Genomic DNA, 27,592 nt, shown 5'->3' on the forward strand with positions numbered 1-27,592 from the left:
AAGCTCCGACAATACAAGACTCATGAAGCCAGTGTTTCTGAAGCAAAGACGTAACTTTATTTAACCAGCATCTGCTAGGGGATCATTAAAGGGTCAAGTCAGCTCTCAGATTGAGCAGCCAGACCACTCCAAATAGATCTGACCTTTACAATTCTAAACATATCAATTATAGATTTTCTTATCAATCATTCCTGGATTACAGTAACTTTAAATCAATCATCTTTAATATACACATATCAATAATAATCCCTGTCATGCACCTCAGCCAATTGCATCTTACCATCCAGCATAATGATAGATCATTTGTCCATTAAATCCAGACGCTAACTCCCATCTTGGCTAAAGTCACTTCCCCATGGTCAGGTTACCCTAGACGCTCACTATAGCGGTCAAAGTGACTCTTCCAATAGACACGTGATCCCATGTCCGGGCACGCGTCCATCCTGAGTCTAGACAATGAATATACCAATTCATGAAGTTACAATATGTGTTCCCGCATAACAAACTTTCTGATATACATTTTGCTAACTGCAGAGTTTCCAGGGCTTTGATCCTGAACTATTCGCCTTTATCATCACACCTTGCGGTAACTTGCCTTCGGCTAAAGTGAACAATGATTCGTACAATACTTAAAATACATTTAAAATATCAGCATATATGTTTTAAATAATAATTACTTGTTTAATTCTCTTACTGCATTCACATGTGTGTAAACTATTCTCTTGTCATCTTATAATTTTGTTTTGAAAATCATTTAATTCTTAACAGGTAGTTCTGTCAGTGCCTACTTTCTAAAATGTCTACTGTCTAAAAACCTTATTACTGGTTATAAACTCCCCACATCAGTGACGTAGGAAATGCAATAGCCAGTTTACACGTACAGTAATCTCCCACAAACATCAGTGTGATAATGAGCAGATAATCAGTTTTGTAATGCTGATTCAGGGTGAATATTGGACAGAATATCAGGGATGATTCTCTGCTTTTCTTCCACATCCACCTGAAAGAGAACAGGAAGTGAGTTTAACATCTCATCTGAAAGACAGTTCCTCCAACAATAAAGCAGCCCATCAGTACTGCACTGAAGTGTTAGTCTTGATTTTTGTGTCAAAGTTCTGGGGAGGGACATGAGCCCAGACCTGGTGGATCTGAGACAAGAGTGCTATAAACTAAGCCACACTGGCCTCTCATGGTATGAGGCTGCATTAAAGATATAAAACATTGCCTCTTGTATTTGTTCTTTGTATGTTTTTGGGGTCCCTGCTGCTATTTACACTGTTCTTTCCAGTGGCGCATACTTTGCCCCTTCAGGGAGCTGTTATGTTTTTTTTGAGGTACTAAGGGAATCAAAGGATATGAATATAGCACAGAAAGGTGGAGTTGAGGTAGAAGATCAGCCATAATCATATTGAATGATGGAATAAGTTTAAAGGACCAAATGGCCTGCTGTTCTTCCTATGTCTTCTATTTTCATTCAGCATACCAGCCTCAAGATTTTGTAGGGTCCCTGGACAGAGGACATGAAAACTCTCAACATAAGCACTGACAATAAGACGAGGAGTTTAGCCTCTTCTCAAGACCCATGGAGCCTGGCAACACACAGGCTAGGACACAAGATCTTCCAGAAGCCTGTTCAACAGCTACTCTGCTTTAAACGTGCGTTAGGATATGTGCAAGAAAATGCCACAAGAACAATATCAAAAAAAGAAAGAGAATCTTGGCATTTTTCACAAACCTCCCAAAAGCAGCAATGTAATGGCCCAGATAATCGGTTGTACTGATGTTTACTAAGAGATAGGTAGTGACTAGAATGCCTTGGCTCTTCTTCAGAATGGTTCCACGTAATGTTTTGCACCACCCAAGAAGTCAGATGAGATTTATCATCTGATCGAGTGGCCCTGATATGGAGCCCTGTCCATCCGGACCACACGTTGATATACTGAGCGCACACAAACCAATGCATACTGAGGAGGAAAACTTGCAGCATTTCCAAATACATGCTCCTGGGTGGTATGGATCTGTTCCAGGAGAATGCAATCAGAAAAGTCCATCTCTGAAGCAAGCAAGCTGTGAGGGACATTTGGGGATGCTTGAACACTACTATGTGGAAAGAAAATAGTTCAGGCATAATCTAACTGAGGATATCAAATTGTCACACAGGAAATTCACAATCGTGCATTCAAATAAACAGGTGAACCAGGAAGATGGTATGGATTTAAATTGATATGAAGCAAATTTATAAACAGGTATTAGGGATAATTTCTTAATAAATATTCAGAATATTCTGTTGGGTTGGGTAACAGAGATAGAAAGAGTGGGATTATTTAAAATGCAGCTGAATGCTATCCTGGAACAGTTCAGATACCAATGGGATATGTTCTGATGGGCTAAAAAGGCTTTTTGTTAATTGGTTAAATGTCTTCATCATTAACTAAATTGGTCCTTTACACCACACAAAACACATGCTAATCATATTCTACTTAAATCACAGACAACCTTTAGATGTTCCAGTCAAGGAGATAGACAAATCATGCTCTTATCACTGAGATCAAAGGGCACTCAATGACCTGCAAGAATCTAACCTCTCACTATTTTCAATCTAGCTTTAGATGGTGATAGGGAAATAGGAACTCAAAGGAGTGGTAACAAAGACAAAATTAGAAATAAACACCAAAGGTAAGTTTTTGTACTGTGTAGTATTTTCTTAAATCTGTCCCTTCTTCTCAAAGTTCTGGCTTATATTTCTACCAGTGCTGGCAGTCCTCAGAGTCCTTAGCCAAGGGGTAGTTGATACTGGATTTGTTAAGCGAAGGTCTTGTCTGACTAAATTGAATTTTTTGAGGAGCGAGAAAAGACGGTAATTGAGGGAGGAATGCTTGATGTAGTGTACATGGATTTTAACAAGGTTATTGACAGGGCCCTACCTGACAGACTTGTCCAAAAGGTAATAGCCCATTGGCTCCTAAAGAAGGTGGCACGTTGGGTACAAAATTGGCTCAGTGGCAGCGAATAAAGGGTAAAGGTCAACGGCTGTTTTTGTGACTGGAAGGCTGTTTCCATAAGGGTCTTGCAAGGCCAGTACTCGGCTTTCTGTGGTATTTATCAATGATTTACACTGATATGTAGGGAGATGATTCAGAAGTTTTCATATGGCATGGAAGTTAGTCATGTGGTTGACAGTCAGGAAGATCATCAACTGCAAGACAATATCAATGGACTGGTCATGTGGGCAGAAAAATGGCGAATGGAATTCAATCCAGAGAAGTGTGAGGCAATGCATGTGGAAAGGCAGACAAAACAAGGGAAAATATAAATGCACAAACTTATGAACTAGGAACCAGAGGAGGCCATTCAGTTCCTCAGGCGTGCACCACCACCAGGATTTTCTATGCTTCAATTGTGTTGCCTCTTACTTTTCTAAATAAGAACGTGGCTGATCTAATTGTAACCTCAACTTCACATTTCCCTCTTCTCCAGTAACCTTTCACCACCTTGCTTATCAAGAACTTATCTACCTTTGTCTTAAAATTATTTAAAAACATGGCTTCCACTGCCTTTTGAGGAAGAGAGTTCCAAAGACTCTCAACCCTCTGAAAGAAATAATTCTCATCTCTATCTTAAATGGGCAGCCTTTATTTTTAATCATGTTTTGGATGCTCCCACAAGAAGAAGCATCCTCTCCAATCCACCCTGTTGAGACCCCTCAGGATTTTATATGCTTCAATTATGTCACCTTTAACTCTTCTAAAGTCCAGCTGATATGAGCCCAGCCTGTGCAACCTTTCCTCATAAGACAACCTACCTTCTACAAAATACAATAAATGGCAGAATACTGAGAAGTGTAGAGGAACAGAAGCAGCTTGGAGTGTATGTCCTTAGATTCCTGAAGGTAAAAGGACAGGTAGTTAATGTGGTTAAGAAAGCATATGGAATACATTCCTATGATCTAGATCTTCAGACTCCAGATTGTCGGTGACTGGACAGACAATCCAAGATGCACATTGGGACCTTGGGGACGTCCTGATACACTTTCCTCCATGGGAACTGCCTGAGAAGTTTAAACTTCCAAAGTGTAATTCCCCTGCACTGCAGGATCCTCCACAAATGTCTCTGACTCTGTATTGGAGTCAGAGATTTCAGACAGTTCTGATTTACTTACCTGGATAGCTACCCAGGAAATGTTAGATAGATTAAAACGTAGTCTAATAGCTGGTTAACTACAGAACTGAACCCCCCCCCATCACTCACATTGATCCCCTCAACTCAACTCCTGGCAGACCCATTGGCTATAACCCTCCCCACCCCCCAACTCAACCCAACTATCCCCCATGCTGCCCACCTACCACCTCACCCACCTACTACATACCTCAGCCACCTACCCACCCTACCATCTACCCATTCACGCAATTATCCATTCATTAACATTCACACTGGGTATTTAAACTTACCTAACAGCAGCTTGTACTGCAAAAAGTGGGCATGTCTCGTCTTCTCTCTGATGGTACAGCGCTGCAACAGAGTGCCCCGACGAAAGCTGCGCTCCATATTTCTGGAGAAGCCAGGCTCAGGAGGCCTGGTGACAGGGCATGGAAAAGTTTGAGCGGAGCAGCAATTCAATGCTGATTGCCATTTCATGGAAGATCCAGACCATTATTAACCAAAACATGGAGTATAAGAGCCAAGGCCTGTGTTGGAATTGTATTAAAAAAAGATAAAGTCAGTTTTTACCCGGATGACCATAGGCTGATCTACCTCTGAGAGGGAGAGCTGACTGGTGGTGATTTAACCTGAGAATCACCCCACTTCAGATAAGGGAAAGGTTGAGAAGGCGGATCATCATGAGTAACCTCGGCCAGTAAGGAAATTGAACCCACGCTACTATCATCGCTGTACATCATAAACTAGTCATCCAGCCAACTGAGCTAACCAGCTCCCCATGCAGCTGCATAAAATGCTAGTCAAGTCACAACTAAAGAATTGGATGCAATTCTTGTTACTGCATGAAAGAAAGGATGTGAATGCACTGGAGAGTGTACAGAGGGGATTTACAATGACGTTGCCAGAAATTGAGACTTTCTGCTCTGAAGAACAATTGGAAAGATTGGCTGTTTTCAAAGAAGGCGCGAGGAGATTTAATTGATGTTTATTAAATTATAAGGAGCTAGATAGAGTGGATAAAATTTACCTTAGTAAAGAGTTCAATATCTGGGGAGCATATATTTAAAATAATTGGCTGAATGATTTATGGGGAATTGCAGAGAAACTTTTCATCCAGCAGGTGGTGCAGAGTCTGAAACCAAAACTGACTGCCTGGAGAGTTAGTATAAACAGAAACCTCTATAGCATTAAAAATATATTTGTATATGTATTTGAATGTGGTGACCTATGGGGCTATGGACCAAGCGTTGGAAAGTATAATTGGTCTGGTTAACTCTATGATGACTGGCACAAGCAGGCATGATGGACTGAATGGCCTCCTTCTGTGCTGCAAGTATTCTTTGATTGGTACCCTCAGAGGCGGGCTGGGAGGTGGGGTAGGGGGATTGTTGCTGATGGGTGGTTCTTGATGCATAGAATCAGGAGCGAAGATAATAGGGGGGGAAGTGCCCATCACTTTCCAGACTCTCTCCGATTCAATTAGAATGAGGAAGGGCAAGGATGGTCTTTCTGCCTAAAGGCCAATTGAGGCGCTTAGGTGGCCAGTGAAAGATCACTTAAGGTTCATCCCACTGCCACTGGTATTCTGTCAGGAGTGGGGATTGGGGTAGTGGATGGCTGCCCTACGCCAGGTGGGAAGGCTGCCCACTAAAAGCTGGTGATCTTCTTGGTGGGCTTGAGGGTATCCCAGATCTGAAGTTAAGAACATCAGAATTTTAAAAATACCAATAGGAGTTGGCCATATGACTTCCTGAGCTTGCCCCATCAATAAATAATATCATGCTGATATTTGATCTCAGCGCCACTTTCCCGCCTGATGTCCATATCCCTTTATTCCCTTAAAGTCCAAACATTTATCAATCTGAGCCTTAAATATACGCAATGACTATGCACTCACAGTTCTCCTGGGTAGAAAATTCCAAAGATTCACAACCCTCTGTGTGAAGAAATTCCTCCTTATCCCAGCCTTAAATGATTGGGCCCTTAAACTGAGATGATGCCCCCTAGTTCTGGATTCCCCGGCCAGGGAAATGGCCTCTAAGCACCTACCCTGTCAAACCAATCTTCGAAATTTCCTTGCGATCACCTCTCATTCGTCTAAATCACAGAAAGTATAGGCCTATTCTATTCACCCTCTTCTCATAGGACATTCTCTTCATTTGACAAGCCAATCGAGTGAACCTTCAGTGCACCCTTCTTTAGGCAAGTACACCCTTCCATAAATAAATAGACCAGAACTGTACACGGTAATCTATGTGTGGTCTCACTATAGTCCTGTACAATTACAGTAAGACTTCCTTACTTTGTTACTCCAGCTCTTTCTAAAAGAGGTCAATGTATCATTTGCATTCTTAATTGCTTCTAATTAGACTTCAGCTGGAATTTCTAATTAATTACAGAATAGTACAAGGTAATCTTTTGTTCATGCATTCTTCTGTCAATGAATATTGCAGCAACATTACATTGGGTGCAAAGGTCAGACAATCCGATTCATGGCCCACCTGAAACATTAAAATTAATGGTTGGAAAATTGTGCAGGCCACTAAGCAGGCTTAGTAACCTCTCTTCCCGAATTTCCAAGATCCTCTCTTTAACGTGAAGCTCTGTGTCGGGAGCTCAAAATCATTAAATTTTCTCATAAACTTGATGGCTGGAATTTTATCGGTAGGGATGGGCGAGGCCTGCAAAATGGAATTCTCCGTTGGCCTTGGGCGGGATTTTACGAGCCTCGCCTGAGCCAATATCTCTATCGCTTTCATTCTGTCTTTCTCTCTGTGTCTGGAAAAGCAGAAATGGAGGTGTAGGCAATGAACCACCTAACCTCCAAGCGCACGTTATGTTTTTTGAGATCAGGCTCTGTCACCAGCAATGGTGTCTGATGAGTAAGATTTTGGGAAATACACGATTGAAGGATCTCATCATCGTGGAAGCACAAGGTGTTCTCATGGGGCGAGCAATAAACTTCTAGAATCTTTAACCAGTCACTTGTTTGCACTGTCTGTGGTCAGGATCCTTATAGGCAGGTTGGATACCACTTGTGCCTTAGCTGGGCCCCTGATTAAAATAGTGCGTGAGCTTATGAAAAATGTTCCTTTGTCCCATCTGTTTACATCTCTTGTGCCTTCATTTTATTGGTAATAATATTTATACACAATTTCTCTACTCCCTCCTCCATTGTTATCGACACTGCAATATCTCGCCAGGCCTTCTTTACAGAGTGTCCTAAAATCACCAACTCCACCACCTAGAAGGTGCAGAGCAACATCTTCACTAACAAGTTCTCTCCAAGTCACACACTATCCTGATTTGGCCATATATCCTGTTTTCCCTGTGGAAACAAGCGCAGATCGAATTTTGCCCAAAATTGCAGAAAGATCCTTTTCACATTTAATTCAGCCAGCGATGTTTCCATGTGGTCACCAGGGATGCCCGAAAACCTTACATCTGGTTTGGCAGCAGCCATACTTTGGGTGCTGGTAATTGATCTATGCCATTTCCTGCAAAATGAGTGAAATGCATACCGGTTTCTGATCCTGCATGTTTTGGCAAGATTATTTGTTTTCTGGAAAACTTTATTAAGGGTTAACGCTGGTACCAGTCAGCTTTCTTCTATATGTCTCTTTGAAGAGATTAAACACTTGAATGTGCTCTGAAATTATTTAGGAACTGTGGAAGTATTGGAAAAAGATGCATTTTTCTTGCGCATCCTCAGAACTTGCATTCTGATACAACACTGAACTTTGAAATACAGTCCCTAAATTTTCTTAATCTTTTTGTGCTAACAATGTGGTATTCAATGTTACGGTGTGAGGAGTGGAATTTATTCATTTTTCACAATTTATAGTCGATGCTGGACTGAGTGTATAATAAATCAACTCATAAATGTGTTAGCACATACAGATAACATCACATAAAGTATTTATTGAATTTATATCTCTATCAACATTAGTTGTAAGAGATGCTTATTTAGTCTGACATCCAACATTGCTAAGGGCACTTGAGGTATTTAAAGTTAAAAGCCTGCAGATTCCCTATGGAATAAAAGAATAAGCCAGCTTTTGCCATCTTTGAGTGACCAGATCCTGTTGCCCACTCTCTGAGGTGAGAGTCTCAGTTGCCAGAAGTTGCAGGAGACCCTTTTCATTCTTTCATGGGGTGTGAGTGCTGCTGGCAAGGTCAGCATTTATTGACCATCCCTAGTTGCCCTTGAGAAGGCACTGGTGAGCCACTTCCTTGAACAGCTGCAATCCATTTAATGTGGGTACAACCACAGTGATGTAAGGAAGCAAGTTCGAGGTTATTGACCCAGGATCAGTGAAGGAAAGGTGATTTAGTTCCAAATCAGGATGGTAAATGACTTGTAGGGGAGGTTTCAGGTAGTGCTGTTCCCTTGCACTGTCCTTGTGGATGGTAGAGATCATGGGTTTGAGTTGTTGCAGTGCATCTTATAGATGGTAAACACTGCAACTACTGTGCAGAGGAAGTGAATGCTTACAGTGGTGGATGGGCTGTTGATCAAATGAGCTGCTTTGTCCTGGATGATGTTGAGCTTCTTGAGTGCTACACTCATCCAAGCAAGTGGAGACTTCCATCACACTCCTGACTTATACCTTGTTGATGGAGGATAGACAAACTTTGGGGATCTGGAAGTCAGTTACTTGCTGCAGAATTCCCAGACTTCTAACCTGCTCTTGTAGCCACAGCATTTATATGGCTTGGTTAATGGTAATCTCTAGGATGTTAATGATGGGGGAATTCAGTGATGGTAATGCCCTTGAATATCAAGGGGATATGGTTAGACTATTTCTTGTTAGAAATAGTCATTGCCTGGCACTTGTGTGGCACGAATATTACTTGCCACTTATCAGGCCAAGCCTGAACATTGTTCAGGTCTTGCTACATATGAACACAGACTGCTTTGGTAAATGAGGAGTTGTGAATGGTACTGAATACTGTGCAATTATCAGTGAACATCCCCATTACTGGTGGAGGGAAAATCATTGATGAAGCAGTTGAAGATGACTGCAAATGGGACACTATCCTAAAGAACTCCTGCAATGTTGTCCCGGGCCTGAGCTGATTGATCTCCAACAAGCACAACCACCCCCCCCCCGCCCCACCCCGGCTTCTTGATGCCACACTTGCTCAAATTCTGACTTGATGTCCAGGGCAAAATTCTTACTTCATCTCTTCAATTCAGCTCCTTTGTCCATGTTTGCACCAAGGCTGCAATGAGTACAAATAGTGTGCAAAATATTTCTATCCCCAGTATTTGTGACGCGGTTAGGGGAGAGAAATTTCCAATCTGTTTCCAAATGACCTTCCCTGTAAATTTGACCCCAATGTGTTCAAAAGGTTTTTAGGAGCTGTCAGTTTTGGAGCTTGGAGTCTTGCCATCCAAGAATGTGATGTTACACTTTTACTTTCTGTATCTCATTTTGACTCTGATTAAGCTTCACCAAAGCAAATCTTAGATTAGCATCTTTTCTAATTAGGAGACATTTTTGCAATGTCATCCAAAACGAATTAGAATCCATCTCACATTAACTACCCTTTGGCTATAAAAGTCAGATGCAGCAGTTTAATTTGTGCCGACAAGTCTGGAATGAGCAGCTATAATTTATAACGGTTTCAGATGAAATGATTAGTGCCAGTCTCCAACTCCTGAATGATGAGTATCACGTTATTTTAACCCAAGGCTGCAGCTGAAAATAGTTCATTGATTCCCTGCAGCAGGACATGGGTTGAACTGTTCCAAATAGCCAAAGATCTCTCGGATTTGCAGAAGAGCATTTTTCTAAAGGGCGGTGTACTCTAGTCATGTTCTCTTTTACTAGATGCAGTTTCTGAAACAATAACAGTGGGCTGAATATTACGAGCTGTTGTGTTCCTCATCCTCCTGCCTAAAGGGTCCTGCGGAAGGTGGGGGTGGGTGGGGGGAGCCTACAGATGCCAGTAGCAGTAACTTTAATTGCTTTAGTCATAGAGTCATACAGTGCAGAAAAGGCCCTTCGGCTCTCCGTTCTGCACCGACAATAACTACCCACTAAAGTCGCACTAATCCCATTTTTCAGCACTTATCCCATATCGTTGAATGTTATATTGTTGCAAATGCTCATCCAAATGCTTTTAAAAGGTTGTTAGATTTCAGGCCTCCACTACCTTCCCAGGCAGTGCATTTCAGATTCCCACCATCCTCTGAGTGAAAAATGTTTTCTCAAAATCCCTCTGAATCTCCTGCCCCTTAGCCTAAAACTATGCCCCCTCGTGATTGATCCCTCAAATAGGGAGATCAGCTGCTTCCTATTCATCCTATCCATACTCCTCATAATCTTATATACCTCAATCATGTCCCCCCTCAGCCTTCTCTGCTCCAGAGAAAACAATCCAAGCCTATCCAGTCTCTCCTTCTCGCCTAAATGCTCCATCCCAGGCAGCATTCTGGTGAATCTCCTCTGTATCCCCTCTAGTGCAATCACATCCTTCCTATAGTGAGGGTGAGCAGAAAGAACTGCACACAGTCCTCCAGCTGTGGCCTAACCAACGTTCTGTACAGCTTCAGCATTTTCTCCTTGCTCTTCTAGTGTATGTCATGACTGATAAAAGCAAATATCTCATGTGCCTTCATAACTACCCTATTCACTCTGCCACCTTCAGGGATATGTGAATAAGTACCCCAAGATCCATCTACTCCTCTAAGCTTCCCAGTGTCCTGCCATTCATCAAATTTTCCATTGTCCTGTTACTTCCAAATTGCATCATTCACACTTAGCAGGGTTAAATACCATCTGCCACTGCTCTGCCCATCTAACCAACCCATCCAAATCTTCCTGTAACCTATGGCCTCCTTCTTCATTATTAACCACCCTACCAATCTTGGTGTTATCTGCAAACTTGCTTATCATTCCTCCTTCATTATCACCTATATCATTTATGTACATAACAAGCAATAAGGGACCCAGTACTGAACCTTGTGGTGCATCACTGGGCACCGACTTCCAGTCACTCAAACAGCCTTCTACCATCACCTTTTGTGTCCTATTATAAGTTCATAAGGTATAGGAGCAGAATTAGGCCGTTTGGCCCATCGAGTCCGTTCCGCCATTCGATCCTCTGCTTCTCCAGTGTGTTTTGTGGAGTGGGAGGTGGTGCACTGCTTGCTAGCTGTGGGATCTCATGATCCTGCTGTTGTCAACAGGGTTTCTCGTTAAATGCACCCTCGTTGCCACGAAACTGAGGGAGGGGTGCACCATTGGCAGGACTAAAAAATCTCACCAACCTAAACGCCAGCAAGATTTCAGCATTAGTCCCTAGCTCCTCAAAGTCCCATAAGCAGAACCTCTTTCTTAGTTCTACCTATTTCATTGGTACTCATGTAGACCTTGACAACTAGATACTTCCCCTACTATTCCAAGGTCCTCACTAGTCTTGAGATGTTCTTAACCCTGGTGCCAGGCAGATATCACAGCCTTCGGGACTCACACACTTGGCACTTGGAGAGAACAGTATCTATCCCCTAACTATACTGTCTCTTCACTTGAATGGTTCCCTGCGCCATGGGACTGTGGTCAGTTAGCTCATATTCTCCACAGCCCCTGCTCTCATTCATATATGTTGCAAAAAGTAGGAATGTTCGCCGATGATTGCACAATGTTCAGCACCATTCGCGACTCCTCAGATACTGAAGCAGTCCATGTCCATATGCAACAAGATCTGGACAATATCCAGGCTTGGGCTGACAAGTGGCAAGTAACATTTGTGCCACACAAATGCCAGGCAATGACCATCACCAACAAGAGACACTCTAACTATCGCCCCTTGACATTCATAGAATCATAGAGTCATAGAAGTTTACAGCATAGAAACAGGCCCTTTGGCCCAACTTGTCCATGTTGCCCTTTTTTTTTTAAAACCCCTAAGCTAATCCCAATTGTCTACATTTGGCCCATATCCCTCTATACCCTTCATACCCATGTAACTATCTAAATGCTTTTTAAAACATAAAATTGTACCTGCCTCTATTCCTACCTCTGGCAGCTTGTTCCAGACACTCACCACCCTCTGTGTGAAAAAATTGCCCCTCTGGATACTTTTGTATCTCTCAACTTAAACCTATGCCCTCTAGTTTTAGACTCCCCTACCTTTGGGAAAAGATATTGACTATCTACCTTGTCTATGCCCCTCATTATTTTATAGACCTCTATAAGGTCACCCCTCAGCCTCCTACGCTCCAGAGAAAAAGGTCCCAGTCTATTCAGCCTCTCCTTATAACTCAATCCATCAAGTCCCGGTAGCATCCTAGTAAATCTTTTCTGCACTCTTTCTAGTTTAATAATATCCTTTCTATAATAGGGTGACCAGAATTGCACACAGTATTCCAAGTGTGGCCTTGCCAATGTCTTGTACAACTTCAACAAGACGTCCCAACTCCTGTATTCAATGTTCTGACCAATGAAACCAAGCATGCTGAATGCCTTCTTCACCACTCTGTCCACCTGTGACTCCACTTTCAAGGAGCTATGAACATGTACCCCCAGATCTCTTTGTTCTGTAACTCTCCCCAACGCCCTACCATTAACTGTTTAAGTCCTGCCCTGGTTCGATCTACCAAAATGCATCACCTCGCATTTGTCTAAATTAAACTCCCATCTGCCATTCGTCAGCCCACTGGCCCAATGGTGTTGCTATTACTGAATCCTCCACTGTCAACATCCGTAGGGTTTCCATTGACCAGAAATTCAACTGGGCTACCACATAAACACAGTGGCTACAAGAGCAGGTCAGAGGCTAGGAACTACTCTGACGAGGAACTCACCTGACTCCCCAAAGTCTATCCACCATCTACAAGGCACAAGTCAGGAATGTGATGGAATATTCCCCACTTGCCTGGATGGGTGCAGTTCCAACAACACTCAAGACTCTTTACACCATCCAGGATGAAGCAGTCCGCTTGATTGGCACCACGTTTACAAACATCCACTCCCCCCACCACCGACGCTCAGTAGCAGCAGTGTGCACTATCTACAAGATGCACAGCAGCAATTCACCAAAGATCCTTAGACAGCACCTTCCAAATCCACAACCACTTACATCGAGAAGGACAGGGGCAGCAGATACATGGGAACACCCATCACCTGAAAATTCCCCTCCGAGCCACTCACCATCCTGACTTAGAAATATATCACCATTCCTTCACAGTCGTTGGGTCAAAGTCCTGGAATTCCCTCCCTAATGACATTGTGGGTCAACCCACAGCACATGGACTGCAGCGATTCAAGAAGATGGCTCACCACCACCTTCTCAGGGATGGGCATTAAATGCTGGCAAGATAGTGATGCCCAGGTCCTATGAATGAATGAAAAAAAAGTTTGAACCTGTTAGAAACAGTAATTTTGCCAGAGTCAGAAATGGTAATTCCAATTGGATACATACCAGGGCTTGCATCAGATATTTTGGCATCCGCAGCTCTCCGGGGGGCCCAATCCAAATGCCAGTACAAAAATGCATTTCAGCAGGGTTACATTTTTCATTGTGTGGTTAATGTGCTTTACAAGAGTGATTCATTATCTTTGCTGTATTTCTCTTCTTAGGAGTGACTGCCGTTCCTTGTGTGTGCCTCGGAATTTTCCTGGGTGGCTTTGTGCTGAAGAAAATGAGTCTAACTCCACTGGGAGCCATTAAAATGACAATGACTGTAAACATGCTGTCAACAGCTACGTATGTGATGCTGCTGTTTCTGGGTTGCGAAACAGGGCCAGTTGCAGGAGCAACCGTCACCTATATGAACGGGTAAGTAGCGCATGATAACACTCTGGGTTCTGATTTTTTTGTGAAATTGTTTGACATGGGTTCATCTTAAAATTGCTCCAGACTCTAACTGAGATCATCTGAAGGGAGAAGAGTTTATACTACATAAAACATCCCACACATATTTGTTCCTACCATCAATTTACTGTTCCAATTCCACTTATGTGATAAATCTCAAAGTGGAAACTTTCCATTTGTTGGACTGCTGAATCATTACTGAGAGACTTCCCATTCACCAGATCACCATTGCCACTTTATCACAGAATTAAGTTTAAGGATTATGGATTGGATTTCCCCAGGTAGCTGGTATCGGAATAGCACAGCAAAGGACAAGTAAGGGAAATTGGACAGGGGATACTGCCTACCGCCACCTATCAGCACTGGCCTCAACTCCTTGCCCTTCCATCCCTCCTCTGGTCAGGCAGGGATGAAGGCCATCTGATCCTTCATTCCGTTGCAGGTAAGTAAGAGTGGTGCGATTAGGCCTGGAAAATCTGCGCAATTTCCATTCCTTCTGCCACCAGTGCCACTGGCCTCAGACAGGACGTGGCAGCAGATATCAGGGCAGAGGTAGAAACCCTCTTCATTTTTTCTGGACCCCTTCACAAACCTTTGAAGTCTCATTGCAGTTCATGTATGACCATGTTCAGATAAGTGGGGTGGGGGGAGGTTTGGAATTGTGGGGGCTTATGGACAAGTCAAGCCTGTATAAATGCTTTTTTTCTCAGGTGACTAGGGTATTTATAGAGACAGAAGTGCCAGGAATTTCCTTGCAATATCTCCTGCTCCACTGTAGTAATTTGGCCGGAAGACCAGCAGAAATTCTGTTGCAAAATGGTAACAATTTGAGGAAAATCCCAGCCATTTACTTTACGTAATAAAAAAGCAAAATATGGATCACCAACTTTAAAAGCTGACACACCCCAAAAGACTGACTACTTAGAGAAGCTCTGACATGTGAAAGCAAACAGTTCCATGGGCTTTGCAACTTAAGCAGAACCATTCCTCCATTTGTATTGGAGGAAAAAAATAAATTCAAAAATGCCTGAAGGGAAAATCCACAGTAAAAGGCAAAGCATGGTTGGTACATTTCTACAAAGGTCGGGAATATACTCCCTAGAAAAATTAACATTTTTATATTAAAAATAATGCATTCTGAGTTTTTAAAAAACATTTATGCTTCACAATTAATTGATTTTAATCTAAAAAGAGGAAGACAAACTCATATTTTGAATTTCATCACAAACCAATTATTCCTCACCTGAATGTTACCCCAACAACCACTCTTCCATATTCAACCCTCCATCTCATTTCAAAAGATGCTTTCGGTCCAGGTCCAGTTTACAAATACTGGACCTCAGCCAACTTCCTTCCCTATCACAGACCAGCTCTAAATTTGTTACCCCAAAAGCCAGACCTAAATTGGGTGAAAGGTAGTAATGGCACGCTGGTGCAGAGGGTCCTGAGGAACAATCTAGATTCATCCTTGGATCTCCACAGAAGAATTTAAGCAAGTTTCAGGCATCAAGTGCCCTGACATAGCTCATGTAGCAAGACCTCATCAATCTTTCTCCATTGCCAAGTTTGCAGGCATGTTTAGGGAGTGGAAATGATCGGAAGAGGAGGACATGGGAAGGGAATGTGGGAATATGGAATGGAGAGGAGAGGGGAGGATGGACTGATAGGCATCCACCATTATTTTGTGCCATTTGGAAGTGCACTCATATTAACTCAGCACAAAATAAGGATCAAATCACAGGCTCCTCCTAGTCTATTTGGCTCAGTTCTGAACAGAGCTACTTATTGAGAGACTGCTCCAGCTTTGATTTCTGAGAGTGTGTGAAGGAGCAAAATAATAAACTTTGAGAAATATCTTGCAAAACAACCTACTCTATTTCTCTGTTGCTCGAGGGGTTGCTACATTTTATGCCTTGGCATTTTGATTTACTGCTGGAACAACCCATAAGTCTCTCTAATGCAATATTTAGGCCTCTGCTACAATTGGAAAATCAATCTGAAGGTAGTTTTATGAAATTAAGTAACAGAATTTATCTGTGCTCTGCTTAGGATATGGGAATGTAGGGAAAAATTGTGTTAGAGAACCTTGCAAAACAGAAACAAGAAATGTATAGAACAGTAGCTAATGGTTGCTATCTGCCTCATGTTCGATTAAGTTCAAGAGCTAATTTGCCATCTATTTCTCCTCCTATTTCTTGTGTTCTTGAGATATTAATAGAAGCCTTTATTTCACATTGACACCGGGAGGCACTTGTGCCAGACGGTTCATTTGGAGCCATGTTCATTCCTGCCCCAAGAATTGTTTACTGTGACAGTGTGTCCAGTCAGACACTTACAGCTATTTAGCTTTGATTAAAAGGGTAGGTAAAGTTTTGGGTGTTGTTTAATTTGCTACATATAATAATTATTCATGGTACTTTTATAACGTTGCCAGTGCACTCTCCACATGTGCAAATGGAAGGGGTGGCAATGGATCAAATTACATCCATTTCCTGGAAACTGATGCAAAGCAATCCAAGTTAAAGGAGCAGCTTTCCCCACACCAGTAGATTCTGAAAGATTGCATCACCATATTTGTTGTCTTCTGTAGGAGACCTCCTGTAGAAGAATCTAGATACATGGAATATATTAACCAGGGGCCGATAGTCTGTTTTAGAGTCCAAACTAGAAATGAGCTTTTACTAATTAGCAGCAGATATCTTTTGTGCATAAATACAGGCAAGTCTAACGCTTGCCTAACTGTAGGCAAATCCTAACCCACAGACCATAATCATTAAAGATAGCCAACAACACCTCACCCACGATCACCCTAAACACCAGTGCCCCACAAGGCTTTGTCCTCAACTCCTTACTATACTCCTTATACAACTATGATTGGTCCCCTCCAACTTGATTTTCAAATTTGCTGATGACACCACCGTAGTGGGTCGGATCTCAAGCAATGACTAGACAGAGTACAGGAAAGAGATAGAGAATCTGGTGAACTAGTGCGACAACAATAATCTCTCCCTCAATGTTAACAAAATGAAGGAGATAGTCATCGACTTCAAAAAGAATAGTGGAGGACATGACCCTGTCTACATCAACAGTGATGCAATGGAAATGGTCAAGAACTTCAGGTTTCTAAGTATCCAGATCACCAACAACCTGTCCTGGTCCCTCCATGCTGACACTATAGTTAAGAAAGCCCACCAATGCCTCTACCTTCTCATGAGGGCAAGGAAAGTTGGCATGTCCGCCACGACTCTCACCAACATTTACAGATGCACCATAGAAAGCATTCTTTCCGGTTGTATCACAGTTTGGTATGGCTCCTGCTCTGTCCAAGACTGCAAGAAACTACAAAGGGCCGTGAATGAAGCCCAGTCCATCACACAAACCAGCCTCCCATCCATTGACCCTTACACTTCCTGCTGCCTCGGAAAAGCAGCCAACATAATCAAGGACCTCATGCACTCCAGACATTCTCTCTTCCACCTTCTTCCGTTGGGAAAAATATATAAAAGTCTCAGGTCACGTGCCAACCGACTCAAGAACAGCTTCTTCCCTGCTGCCATCAGACTTTTGAATGGACCTACCTTGTATTAAGTTGATTTTTCTCTACACCCTAGCTATGAATGTAATACTACATTCTACACCACCTCCTTTCCTTCTCTATGTATGGTATACTTTGTCTATATAGCGCGCAAGAAACAATACTTTCCACTGCATACTAATACATGTGGCAATAATAAATTAAATCAAACCAAATGAACACTGAACCCAAAACAGAAACTGAGTAAAATATGGATGGCTGGCATGCACAGAGATGTACACCTGTATCAATGCTTTTTCTTTCGAGGTAGTGTGAGGCCAGGTGAATTAATGCATCATTAAGGGACACAATACACCAGTTTTTGCTACTGAATTACCCCTTAACTCATTGAATGCCTGGGCTGATTGAGAATATCTGCTTTCTTCTCCCCCTTCCATTTACTATCAGCCTGAATAGGGAGCAATAGTATTGTGGACTCACTCACAATTATTGGTGTGTGGTTTAACTAGGAGGGAGAGCACTTTTGTGGAGGTAAGATGGATGGAAAGTAAAACACATCATTTAGCTACCTGACCAAGTCATGTTGGAGCTCATTAGTCAACCAGAGTAAACAATAAACTGAACCCAGAACAATACAATTCCAAATGCAAATGTTCCATCTGCCACAAAATTACCAGCTCAATGATAAACAGAACATTTGGTTCAGTCCCCTGCTGTTTTCTATCCATTCGTGAGAGATATATTTAAGAAAATTAACCACTTTACCTCCTGTTCCAGAGTTTGGATCTCGGGCCTAGCTGTCTGCTCATCCCACTCAGTCATTACTCATGTGAGTAAACAGGTTCCCTGCTAGAACTTGAATCAGTGTTAAACAAAAGCGTTTCTCTCTGTTTTACAAGGCCACTTACAGATAATCTGTCACTTGAACAAATGAATTGGAGTTAGTGGAGTCTGCATAAATCAAGTGCACTGCCTCTGAATGTGAGAGCTGCTCTTGAGTGTGGATTGTATAATGCAGAAAAATATTGACCTCAACATACAGCTGCCACAATTGGAAAGAAGCTAAACAAAAGATTCATGTAGTGGTGCTGACACTGTATTAATCTGTAAGAGGACAACATCAACTTCATCATCTATTCTACTATAGTAATCACAATCCCACAACGCCTGGAACATGTCGAAATTGTATATTTGCAGCATCTGGGCTTGGCCATATAGTAATGCCTCAATAGACTGGCAGCCTTGTGAGGGATCACACAATTTTTAGTTTCTGAACATTTTCTGACTTGTGATTTCTTCATTTTTTTTTCAGTTCCTTCAATGGGTTCCAAAGGAATCTAACTGTACCATGTAACGAACATTGTGGTTGTACAAAAGAGACCTTCAACCCAGTCTGTGGGTCTGACGGCATCACCTACTTGTCCCCATGTTTTGCTGGATGCAATGACAAGGTGAACATTCTCTTCTTTCATCTTTTATGTGCTTACATTTTTTTTCAAAAACTGAATAGAATTTCCACTGATAGTGCCAGCCGGGAATGGTGTAATAAAAAGCAAGGCATGTCAGTTGAGCTGCATAATGGATGTTTTGGCCTGCACAGCAAGATACAGAATGATTTCAGGACTTCAGAATGAGGGTGGCATGGTGGCACAGTGATTAGCACTGCTGCCTCACAACGCCAGGGACCTGGGTTCGATTCCCGGCTTGGATCACTGTCTGTGCAGAGTCTGCACGTTCTCCCCATGTTTGCGTGGGTTTCCTCCGGGTACTCCTGTTTTCTCCCACAGCCCAGAAGATGTGCTGGTTAGGTGCATTTGCCATGCTAAATTCTCCTTGAGTTTACCCGAAGAGGCGTTGGAGTGTGGAGACTGGGGGATTTTCACATTAACTTCATTGCAGTGTTAATGTAAGATTACTTGTGGCAATAATAAATAAACTTAAAACTTTTAAGTTGCACCTTAAGACATGCTGATTAGGTGCATTGATCCGAACAGGTACTGGACTGTGGCAACTAGGGGATTTCACAGTAACTTCATGACAGTGTTAATGTAAGCCTTATTTGTGACTAATAAGTAAACTTTTAACTTTAAGGCTGGGTGAAACCATGACAACCTTGGTGGATGCTATTCCAGGACCCACCTCAAAGACAACTTAACATAAGTGATAATGTGAAATGGGTAATAATGAATCGGCATGCTGTGTAACTTCACGCCTGATTTTTATTTCCATGACATAGCATCTGCAAAGGTATGCCTAGTCTTATCAGCTATTCGTTTCCTGAACAAGTGGAAGTGGGGCCATGACCTGAACCATGGAGATTGGTGGGATGGGTGCCAAGACCTCAATCCATTGTTGTTGGGCAAAAGGGTATGATTAAACAGGCAGTCCTGGAACCAGTTATCTACATCCCACATTTCCAGGATCCGTGATTGGGGAATAGGGAGTGCCATAGGCACATGTCTGCACTGTTAAAGACCTGATCCAAGAAGACTTGTGTCTGACCCGACAACCTTTGGATGGAGTTCTGTAGTATGCATGTTTGCGACCGAACTCTTACACTCTCATCCGGGCCCAGATTGAAAGAAAAATTCTCCTACCTCCAAAATTAGTGGAAGCGATTTAGAGAAAAATAAAGGCAAGATTTGAGGTCAGAAAAAGGTCTGATGCGCGTTATCAAACACGAGGCTAGATGCTCGGGAAATAAAGGCTTTTATTTACTGTAATGAAGCAGCCAATAATTATATACACGATCCCAGACTGAGGGGTCCCAGCCAGAGCAGGGACTTTTATACCTCTCCCAGGAGGCGGAGCCCGACTGGGATGTACCACAACACTACAGTACAAAGGTGTAACAACCCCACCCTAACCCCAACAGCAACAAGTAGCACAACCCAACAGTAACATATGTACATCCTTGTAGTACTGGCCAGACCCTGGCTCAGTACTATCCAGTGGGAACCAACGATGGTTCACCACACTCTCAAATAAATTATTAGATTCACTTTCCGAAAAGAAAAGTAAATTATAAAAATAAAAATGCTCCAGTTCAAGCATAGGAAGACAATTTGGGGAAGGAGCAAGGTGAGTGAATTAAAATGTTCCAATTTTTAATTAAAATTCTCTTTTACACTTTGATAGCTTACAGTTGTTATTACTGCAGTAATATTACTCCTCACATCTGAATTGCTTTTTCTCTGTTATATTACTGTTGCTTTCAGCACCACGCTGTAAATTGTCAGAGCCTTGGGAGCAGTCATGTCCCTCGACCTAGAGGTGAAAAAAATCTTTCCATACCCATTAACAATGGGGTTCGTGCAGTACTGACTTTATGTCTATAGATTTGATGCTTCTCTCCCAATACCATCTCCATGTTCATGTCCAGTTCACAATTCCTATAAGCCGTTTCCTGAACTGAAACCTACCTCTATATTTTCCTAGTGCATGGGTTAGCACGGCCAGCCTCAATCAGTGAATCCTAAATTGTGGACAGCAGCTAATGGGTACAATACATTATTGAAGCAAATGCAGCAGGATACTTAATAGCAGGTTTACAATTCCACGTGTGAAAACTAAGAGCCAGAAATAGAAGATAGTCATTAATAAATTCATTTAGGAATTCAGGGGAAACGTCTTTGCTCAGAGGGTGGAGAGTATTTGCAACTCACGGCTACAAGCAAGGGTTGAGAAGAATAGCATGCAAGGAGAAACTAGATAAGTACACAAGGGAGGGAGGGACAGAAAGATATCTTGACAGGGTGAGATGCACAGATTATCACTTAGACTTGTCGGGCCAAATGGCCAGTTTCCATTTGTAAGATCTATGTAGATAGTACATAATCTTGTGTGGTTGTCGAAGCAAAAAAGAAAACAGACAAAAATTGTCCTGGCTTTGCTCAGAAAGTTCTTCACAATACGGACTAATTTTAACTCTGGGGCATGAATCTGAGATCCAGGGGCAAAAGTTGGCATAATGTCCATTACACAGGCTTCATTTACATGCCTCGACACTGGCTTCTGGCAGAGACCATTGGGAATGACGTAGCCACCAACGGAGGGGAGTTAGTACTGGTGAGGGAGTCAGGCTGCGGCCTCAAGCCCACAGAAACCCTGCACAGTGAGATCAGTATGGATTAGTTGGGAGGCGGGGCAGTTGTTTGATCCTGGTTTATGTGAAATAATACTTTGTGGAACCCCTGCTCCTCCCTTACGCAAAACAGACCAGGCTAACAAGAGTAAAGAGTCTGAGAGACACCCTGAATTATAAGGACAAACATTTCCTTTGATGGGAAGACAGAATTTTTGAGGTTATTTGCCATCAATGCAACAATACTGTCTTAACTCATAGCAATAACATCAATGCTAAATCACCCTTCATGATGGTTTTCTCTAATAACATAGCAGTTACAAAACACAAAGCCATTTATATTGAGCAGATGCTAAGCAATAATTCCTGTCTGTCCAACTGTACATTTTCAGATCTCCAGATGCGACTCCAATCCATCAATGGGATGATGGAAAATGATTCTATCTCTTATCTAACATCCACACCCAGAGCACTTGATTTTAGTTTGTAAAAATTATGATATTCTTTATTTTGGCTCTAATTTTTTTTTAAGTGTATCATAAGCGATAGACATGTTAGTTTTTATTTCAGGAGGCAGCACACTTATAACAATCGTCCTGTAATTTCCAAGCTCCGGGGCATCATAACAAGGGAGTAACCCAAAGATACCCTATGGAACGCCCCTCCTGACCCCGGAATCCCGGGAGACCCTGGGTAAGAATTGCTCGACAATGGCCCATGGAGTTCAAACATACGTTGGGTGATTACCCTGCACTGGGAACCATCTGAAAGGATGACATAGATCGCAAACTTCAGAAGGTTCCGACTATCTTACAGTAAAAGCTACCCACCCTGGCCAATTGATCTCCTCACTGACCACCCGATGGCCCCTCCACTGGCTACGTCCCTCTACTACCATAGAACCATAGAATCATAGAAAATTACAGCTCAGAAACAGGCCTTTTGGCCCTTCTTGTCTGTGCCGAACCATTTTATGCCTAGTCCCACTGACCTGCACTTGGACCATATCCCTCCACACCCCTCTCATCCATGAACCCGTCCAACTTTTTCTTAAATGTTAAAAGCATTTACCACTTTATCCGGCAGCTCATTCCACACTCCCACCACTCTCTGCGTGAAGAAGCCCCCCCTAATATTCCCTTTAAACTTTTCTCCTTTCACCCTTAACCCATGCCCTCTGGTTTTTTTCTCCCCTAGCCTCAGCGGAAAAAGCCTGCTTGCATTCACTCTATCTATACCCATCAAAATCTTATACACCTCTATCAAATCTCCCCTCAATCTTCTACGCTCCAGGGAATAAAGTCCCAACCTATTCAATCTCTCTCTGTAACTCAGCTTCTCAAGTCCCGGCAACATCCTTGTGAACCTTCTCTGCACTCTTTCAATCTTATTTACATCTTTCCTGTAACTAGGTGACCAAAACTGTACACAATACTCCAAATTCGGCCTCACCAATGCCTTATATAACCTTACCATAACACTCCAACTTTTATACTCGATACTCCGATTTATAAAGGCCAATGTACCAAAGGCACTCTTTACGACCCTATCCACCTGTGACGTCACTTTTAGGGAATTCTGTACCTGTATTCCCAGATCCCTCTGTTCAACTGCACTCTTCAGAGTCCTACCATTTACCCTGTACGTTCTTCTTTGGTTTGTCCTTCCAAAGTGCAATATCTCACACTTGTCTGCGTTAAATTCCATTTGCCATTTTTCAGCCCATTTTTCTAGTTGGTCCAAATCCCTCTGCAAGCTTTGAAAACCTTCCTCACTGTCCACTACACCTCCAATCTTTGTATCATCAGCAAACTTGCTGATCCAATTTACCACATTATCATCCAGATCATTGATATAGATGACAAACAACAATGGACCCAACACCGATCCCTGCGGCACACCACTAGTTACAGGCCTCCACTCAGAGAAGCAATCCTCCACAACCACTCTCTGGCTTCTTCCATTGAGCCAGTGTCTAATCCAATTTACTACCTCCCCATGTATACCTGGCGACTGAACCTTCCTAACTAACCTCCCATGAGGGACCTTGTCAAAGGCCTTGCTGAAATCCAGGTAGACAACATCCATCGCCTTCCCTTCATCCACTTTCCTGGCAACCTCCTCGAAAAACTCGAATAGATTGGTCAAACATGACCTACCACGCACAAAGCCATGTTGACTCTCCCTAATAAGTCCCTGTCTATCCAAATATTTGTAGATCCTATCCCTTATCACACCTTCCAATAACTTGCCCACCACCGACGTCAAACTTACTGGCCGATAATTTCCCGGATTTCTTTTGGAACCTTTTTTAAACAACGGAACAACATGAGCCACCCTCCAATCATCCGGCACCTCCCCCGTGAATACTGACATTTTAAATATGTCTGCAAGTTCAACTCTGACCCCCCCTCCCACAATACTGACCACCTACCCAGCCATGACTCCCTAACGAACCCCCACACCCCCTCCCCTTCACTTACTATCTGACCCTGTCTATGAGTCGGCTAGAAATCTGACTATTGCCAATCCAATGAAGTTATGGGCCATTTTCCCAGCTACATCTCCGAACAATTTTGGAATCAGTTAAATATTTCAGATTAAATCTGAACCTTGCTTTCATTATACGCTACTTCCATCACATCAAGAGGGTAGGAAGTGGTTTGCTACACCTGACTAATCAGCTCTTTTTCAGAAATTTCCTCCATCGTTCGGTTATGGGTTATTTTACTGCAACGTCCTGCTTGTTCCCGGTCATTTTCCTAAAAAATCCATAAGTCCTGATTTGGCAGGATTTGATTTGATTTGATTAATTATTGTCACATGTAATAACACAGTAAGAAGTCTCACAACACCAGGTTAAAGTCCAACAGGTTTATTTGGTAGCAAATAACTTAAGCTTTCGGAGCACTGCTCCTTCGTCAGTTGGAGTGGAAATGTGCTCTCAAACAGTCAGAGGATTCGCATTCTAATCAGTATTCTGCAACTTGATTTTGTCTGTTTGCACTGTTTGAGAGCACATTTCCACTCCATCTGACGAAGGAGCAGTGCTCCAAAAGCTTATGTTATTTGCTACCAAATAAACCTGTTGGACTTTAACCTGGTGTTGTGAGACTTCTTACTGTGTTCACCCCAGTCCAACGCCAGCATCTCCACAACATGTATTAACATACAGTGAAGGGTATTGTTTCTTGCGTGCTATACAGACAAAGCATACCGTTGATAGAGAAGGAAAGGAGAGAGTGCCGAATGTGGTGTTAAAGTCATAGCTAGGGTGTAGAGAAAGACCAACTTAATGCGAGGTAAGTCCATTCAAAAGTCTGACGGCAGCAGGGAAGAGACTGTTCTTGAGTCAGTTAATACGTGACCTCAGACTTTTGTATCTTTTTCCCGAAGGAAAAAGGTGGAAGAATGTCCGGGGTGCGTAGGGTCCTTAATTATGCTGGCTGCTTTGCTGAGGCAGCAGGAAGTGTAGACAGAGTCAGTGGATGGGAGGCTGGTTTGCGTGATGGATTGGGCTACATTCACGACCTTTTGTAGTTCCTTGCGGTCTTGGGCAGAGCAGGAGCCATACCAAGCTGTGATACAACCAGAAAAAATGCTTTCTATGGTGCATCTGTAAAGATTGGTGAGAGTTGTAGCTAACATGCCAAATTTCCTTAGTCTTCTGAGAAAGTAGAGGCGTTGGTGGGCTTTCTTAACTATAGTGTCGGCATGGGGGGACCAGGACAGGTTGTTGGTGATCTGGACACCTAAAGACTTGAAGTTCTCAACCCTTCCCCGACTCTACTGAGATCCAATGGAGTTCTCTGAGAGACATAGCACTCCTCATTTCTGAGGAAGCCGGACGCGGAAGACCCAGCAGGAAATATGGAGCGGTGTCAAGGTGGGGGAAAAGTTCGAGTCGAGTGGGAATCCAACGATGGTTGCTGCTCCTTGGAAGATCCAGGACCAATTACTTTTTTTCTCGAAGTATAACCGCCCTCTGGGTTCAGGGGAAGAAAGTCAGCTGCGGCTCCTAGTTTTCCCAAGTATCCCATCTGGAAAGAGTAGATGTATCGAAGTTAAATGAGAATAGGATTGTGCTCCTTGTAGAACATCTCCATGCCACCAGAGGGCACCACATAAACACAAATGACTTTGCAGTCCAGGATCACATCACCAAGAAATAGTGTCGAGCTTCGAAACCATTCAGCTTTGTGCTTGTGAAAACCAACTAAGTATATCTTACCGGATTGTCATTGCATTTGCTTATTGGGAAACCTTTCCAATGTGATTTTTCTGCCCAATTTTAAGATTGCAAACATCCCAAATATTGATTTGCTGCTATCGGGCTTTATAATTAATTCATGCTGTTGAGATTGGATGGTACAGTGTGTAATTTGTTAATTCTCTGACACTTTTCTTTTCTAAATTGAATGAATAAATTTTGAGCTAATAGCTCCAAATGCGCTCGAGGGTGCTGCCAGCTTCCTGGAAGGAAAGCAGAAAGTGCTGGAAGTGCGCCGTAGGTCTGCCAGTGTCTGTGTAGAGAGCAAGAGATTAGACGCTTCAGGTCAAGGAGCATTCTTCAGAACTGAAGGGAGATGGAAATCTAACAGACTTCGAGCAAGTGAAAGGGCGGAAGAAGAACAAAAGGGATGATCTGTCGTATTGTAGGCTGCAGGAGAAGTGATGTGACAAAAATGTCACCGTACAAAAGGCAAAGGGAGTGATAATGGCTAGAGGAAGGACAGAAAAGGTTTATCCAGAGTGGCTGTGAGTGGCAGAATAATGAATAGTTATGTCCGAAAGGAAAAACATAAAAAACAAGACTCAGACCAGCACACGTGCAAAAAGAGAGAAACAAAATGGGAGACAGCGTTTTTAGCCTTAAATTTTTGAACTCAAGCGTTGTGCCCAGAAGGGTGTAAAATTTCAAACCAAAGGGTGAGATGCCATTCCTCAACTCTGCGATGAGCTTTACTGGAACAGTGCAGCAGGCCAAGGGTGACGATGTCAGCATGAGAGCAAATTAAAGTGGGTGGCCACTGGAAAGTCAGGGTCATTCTTGTGGACTGGGCAGAGATGTGGTGTAAAGCGGTCATTCAATCTGCATTTGGTTTCCACAATGGAGAGCAAACCACATTGTGAGCAGCGAATAGGGTAAACTAAATTAAAAGAAGCACATGTAAATTGCTGCTTCACCAGGAAGGTTTGGGGCCTTGCGTGATGAGGAAGAAGGAAGTAAGAGGGTTACATGTCCTGCATTTTCCTGGGAAGGTGCAATGGGAAGAGGACAAGGTGTTGGGGGTGATTGAGGAGGGAAACCAAGGTGCTACAGAAGGAATGGTCACTTTGGAATGATGACAGGGGAGGGATGGAGAAGATAAGTTGAGTGCTGGCATCATGATGGAGGTAGCGGAAACGGTAGAGGATGATTCTTTGGATGCAGGGGTTGCTGGGCCGGAAGGTGAGGACAAGGAGGACTCTATCGTGGTTCTAGGAGGGGTTGGGGTTGAGGACAGAAGTGCAGGAAATGGGTCGGACTTGGTTGAGGGACCTATCAACCATGGGAGTCAACACCTTGGCCAATCAGAATCGACTTGCCGACCAACCAATCAGCACGCTTTTCTCCTGTAATACAAATTGTTGTGGTAGTTTGAATTTTAGTATTCTTGTGTTTGTCCGAGGCTAAAGGCTTCATCAATATACCTCTCATTTCAGCAATATTCAATTTCTGGAGTAGAACGTGACTCTACATCACAGAATCAAAGAATTGTTACAGTGCACAAAGGAGGCCACTCAGCCTTTTGTATCGGTACTGAGAAATTCACCTTGTGCCATTCCCCTGCCTTCTCCCTGGAACCCTGCATTTTTTCCTTTCAGTCTAATTCTCTTTTGACTGCCTCAATTGAACCTGCCTCCACCACACTCTCAGGCAGTGCATTCCAGACCTGAACCACTGAAAAAGTTTCTCCTCATGTCACCTTTGCTTCTTTTGCCAATTA

At 42.8% G+C, this 27,592-nt stretch overlaps 1 protein-coding gene across 1 annotated transcript in view; it reads left to right on the forward strand.

The window, feature by feature from the left end:
* Positions 1–27,592, forward strand: part of LOC144494993 (solute carrier organic anion transporter family member 3A1-like) — a 329,502-nt gene that overhangs the window by 275,942 nt on the left and 25,968 nt on the right. The window contains exons 6-7 of the mRNA XM_078214721.1: positions 13,749–13,947; positions 18,831–18,969. Of these exons, the coding sequence (XP_078070847.1) occupies positions 13,749–13,947; positions 18,831–18,969 (338 nt within the window). The remainder of the gene's footprint in view (positions 1–13,748; positions 13,948–18,830; positions 18,970–27,592) is intronic.

This window comes from Mustelus asterias, chromosome 6 (genome assembly GCF_964213995.1).
Source record: "Mustelus asterias chromosome 6, sMusAst1.hap1.1, whole genome shotgun sequence".
Classification (NCBI taxonomy): domain Eukaryota; kingdom Metazoa; phylum Chordata; class Chondrichthyes; order Carcharhiniformes; family Triakidae; genus Mustelus; species Mustelus asterias.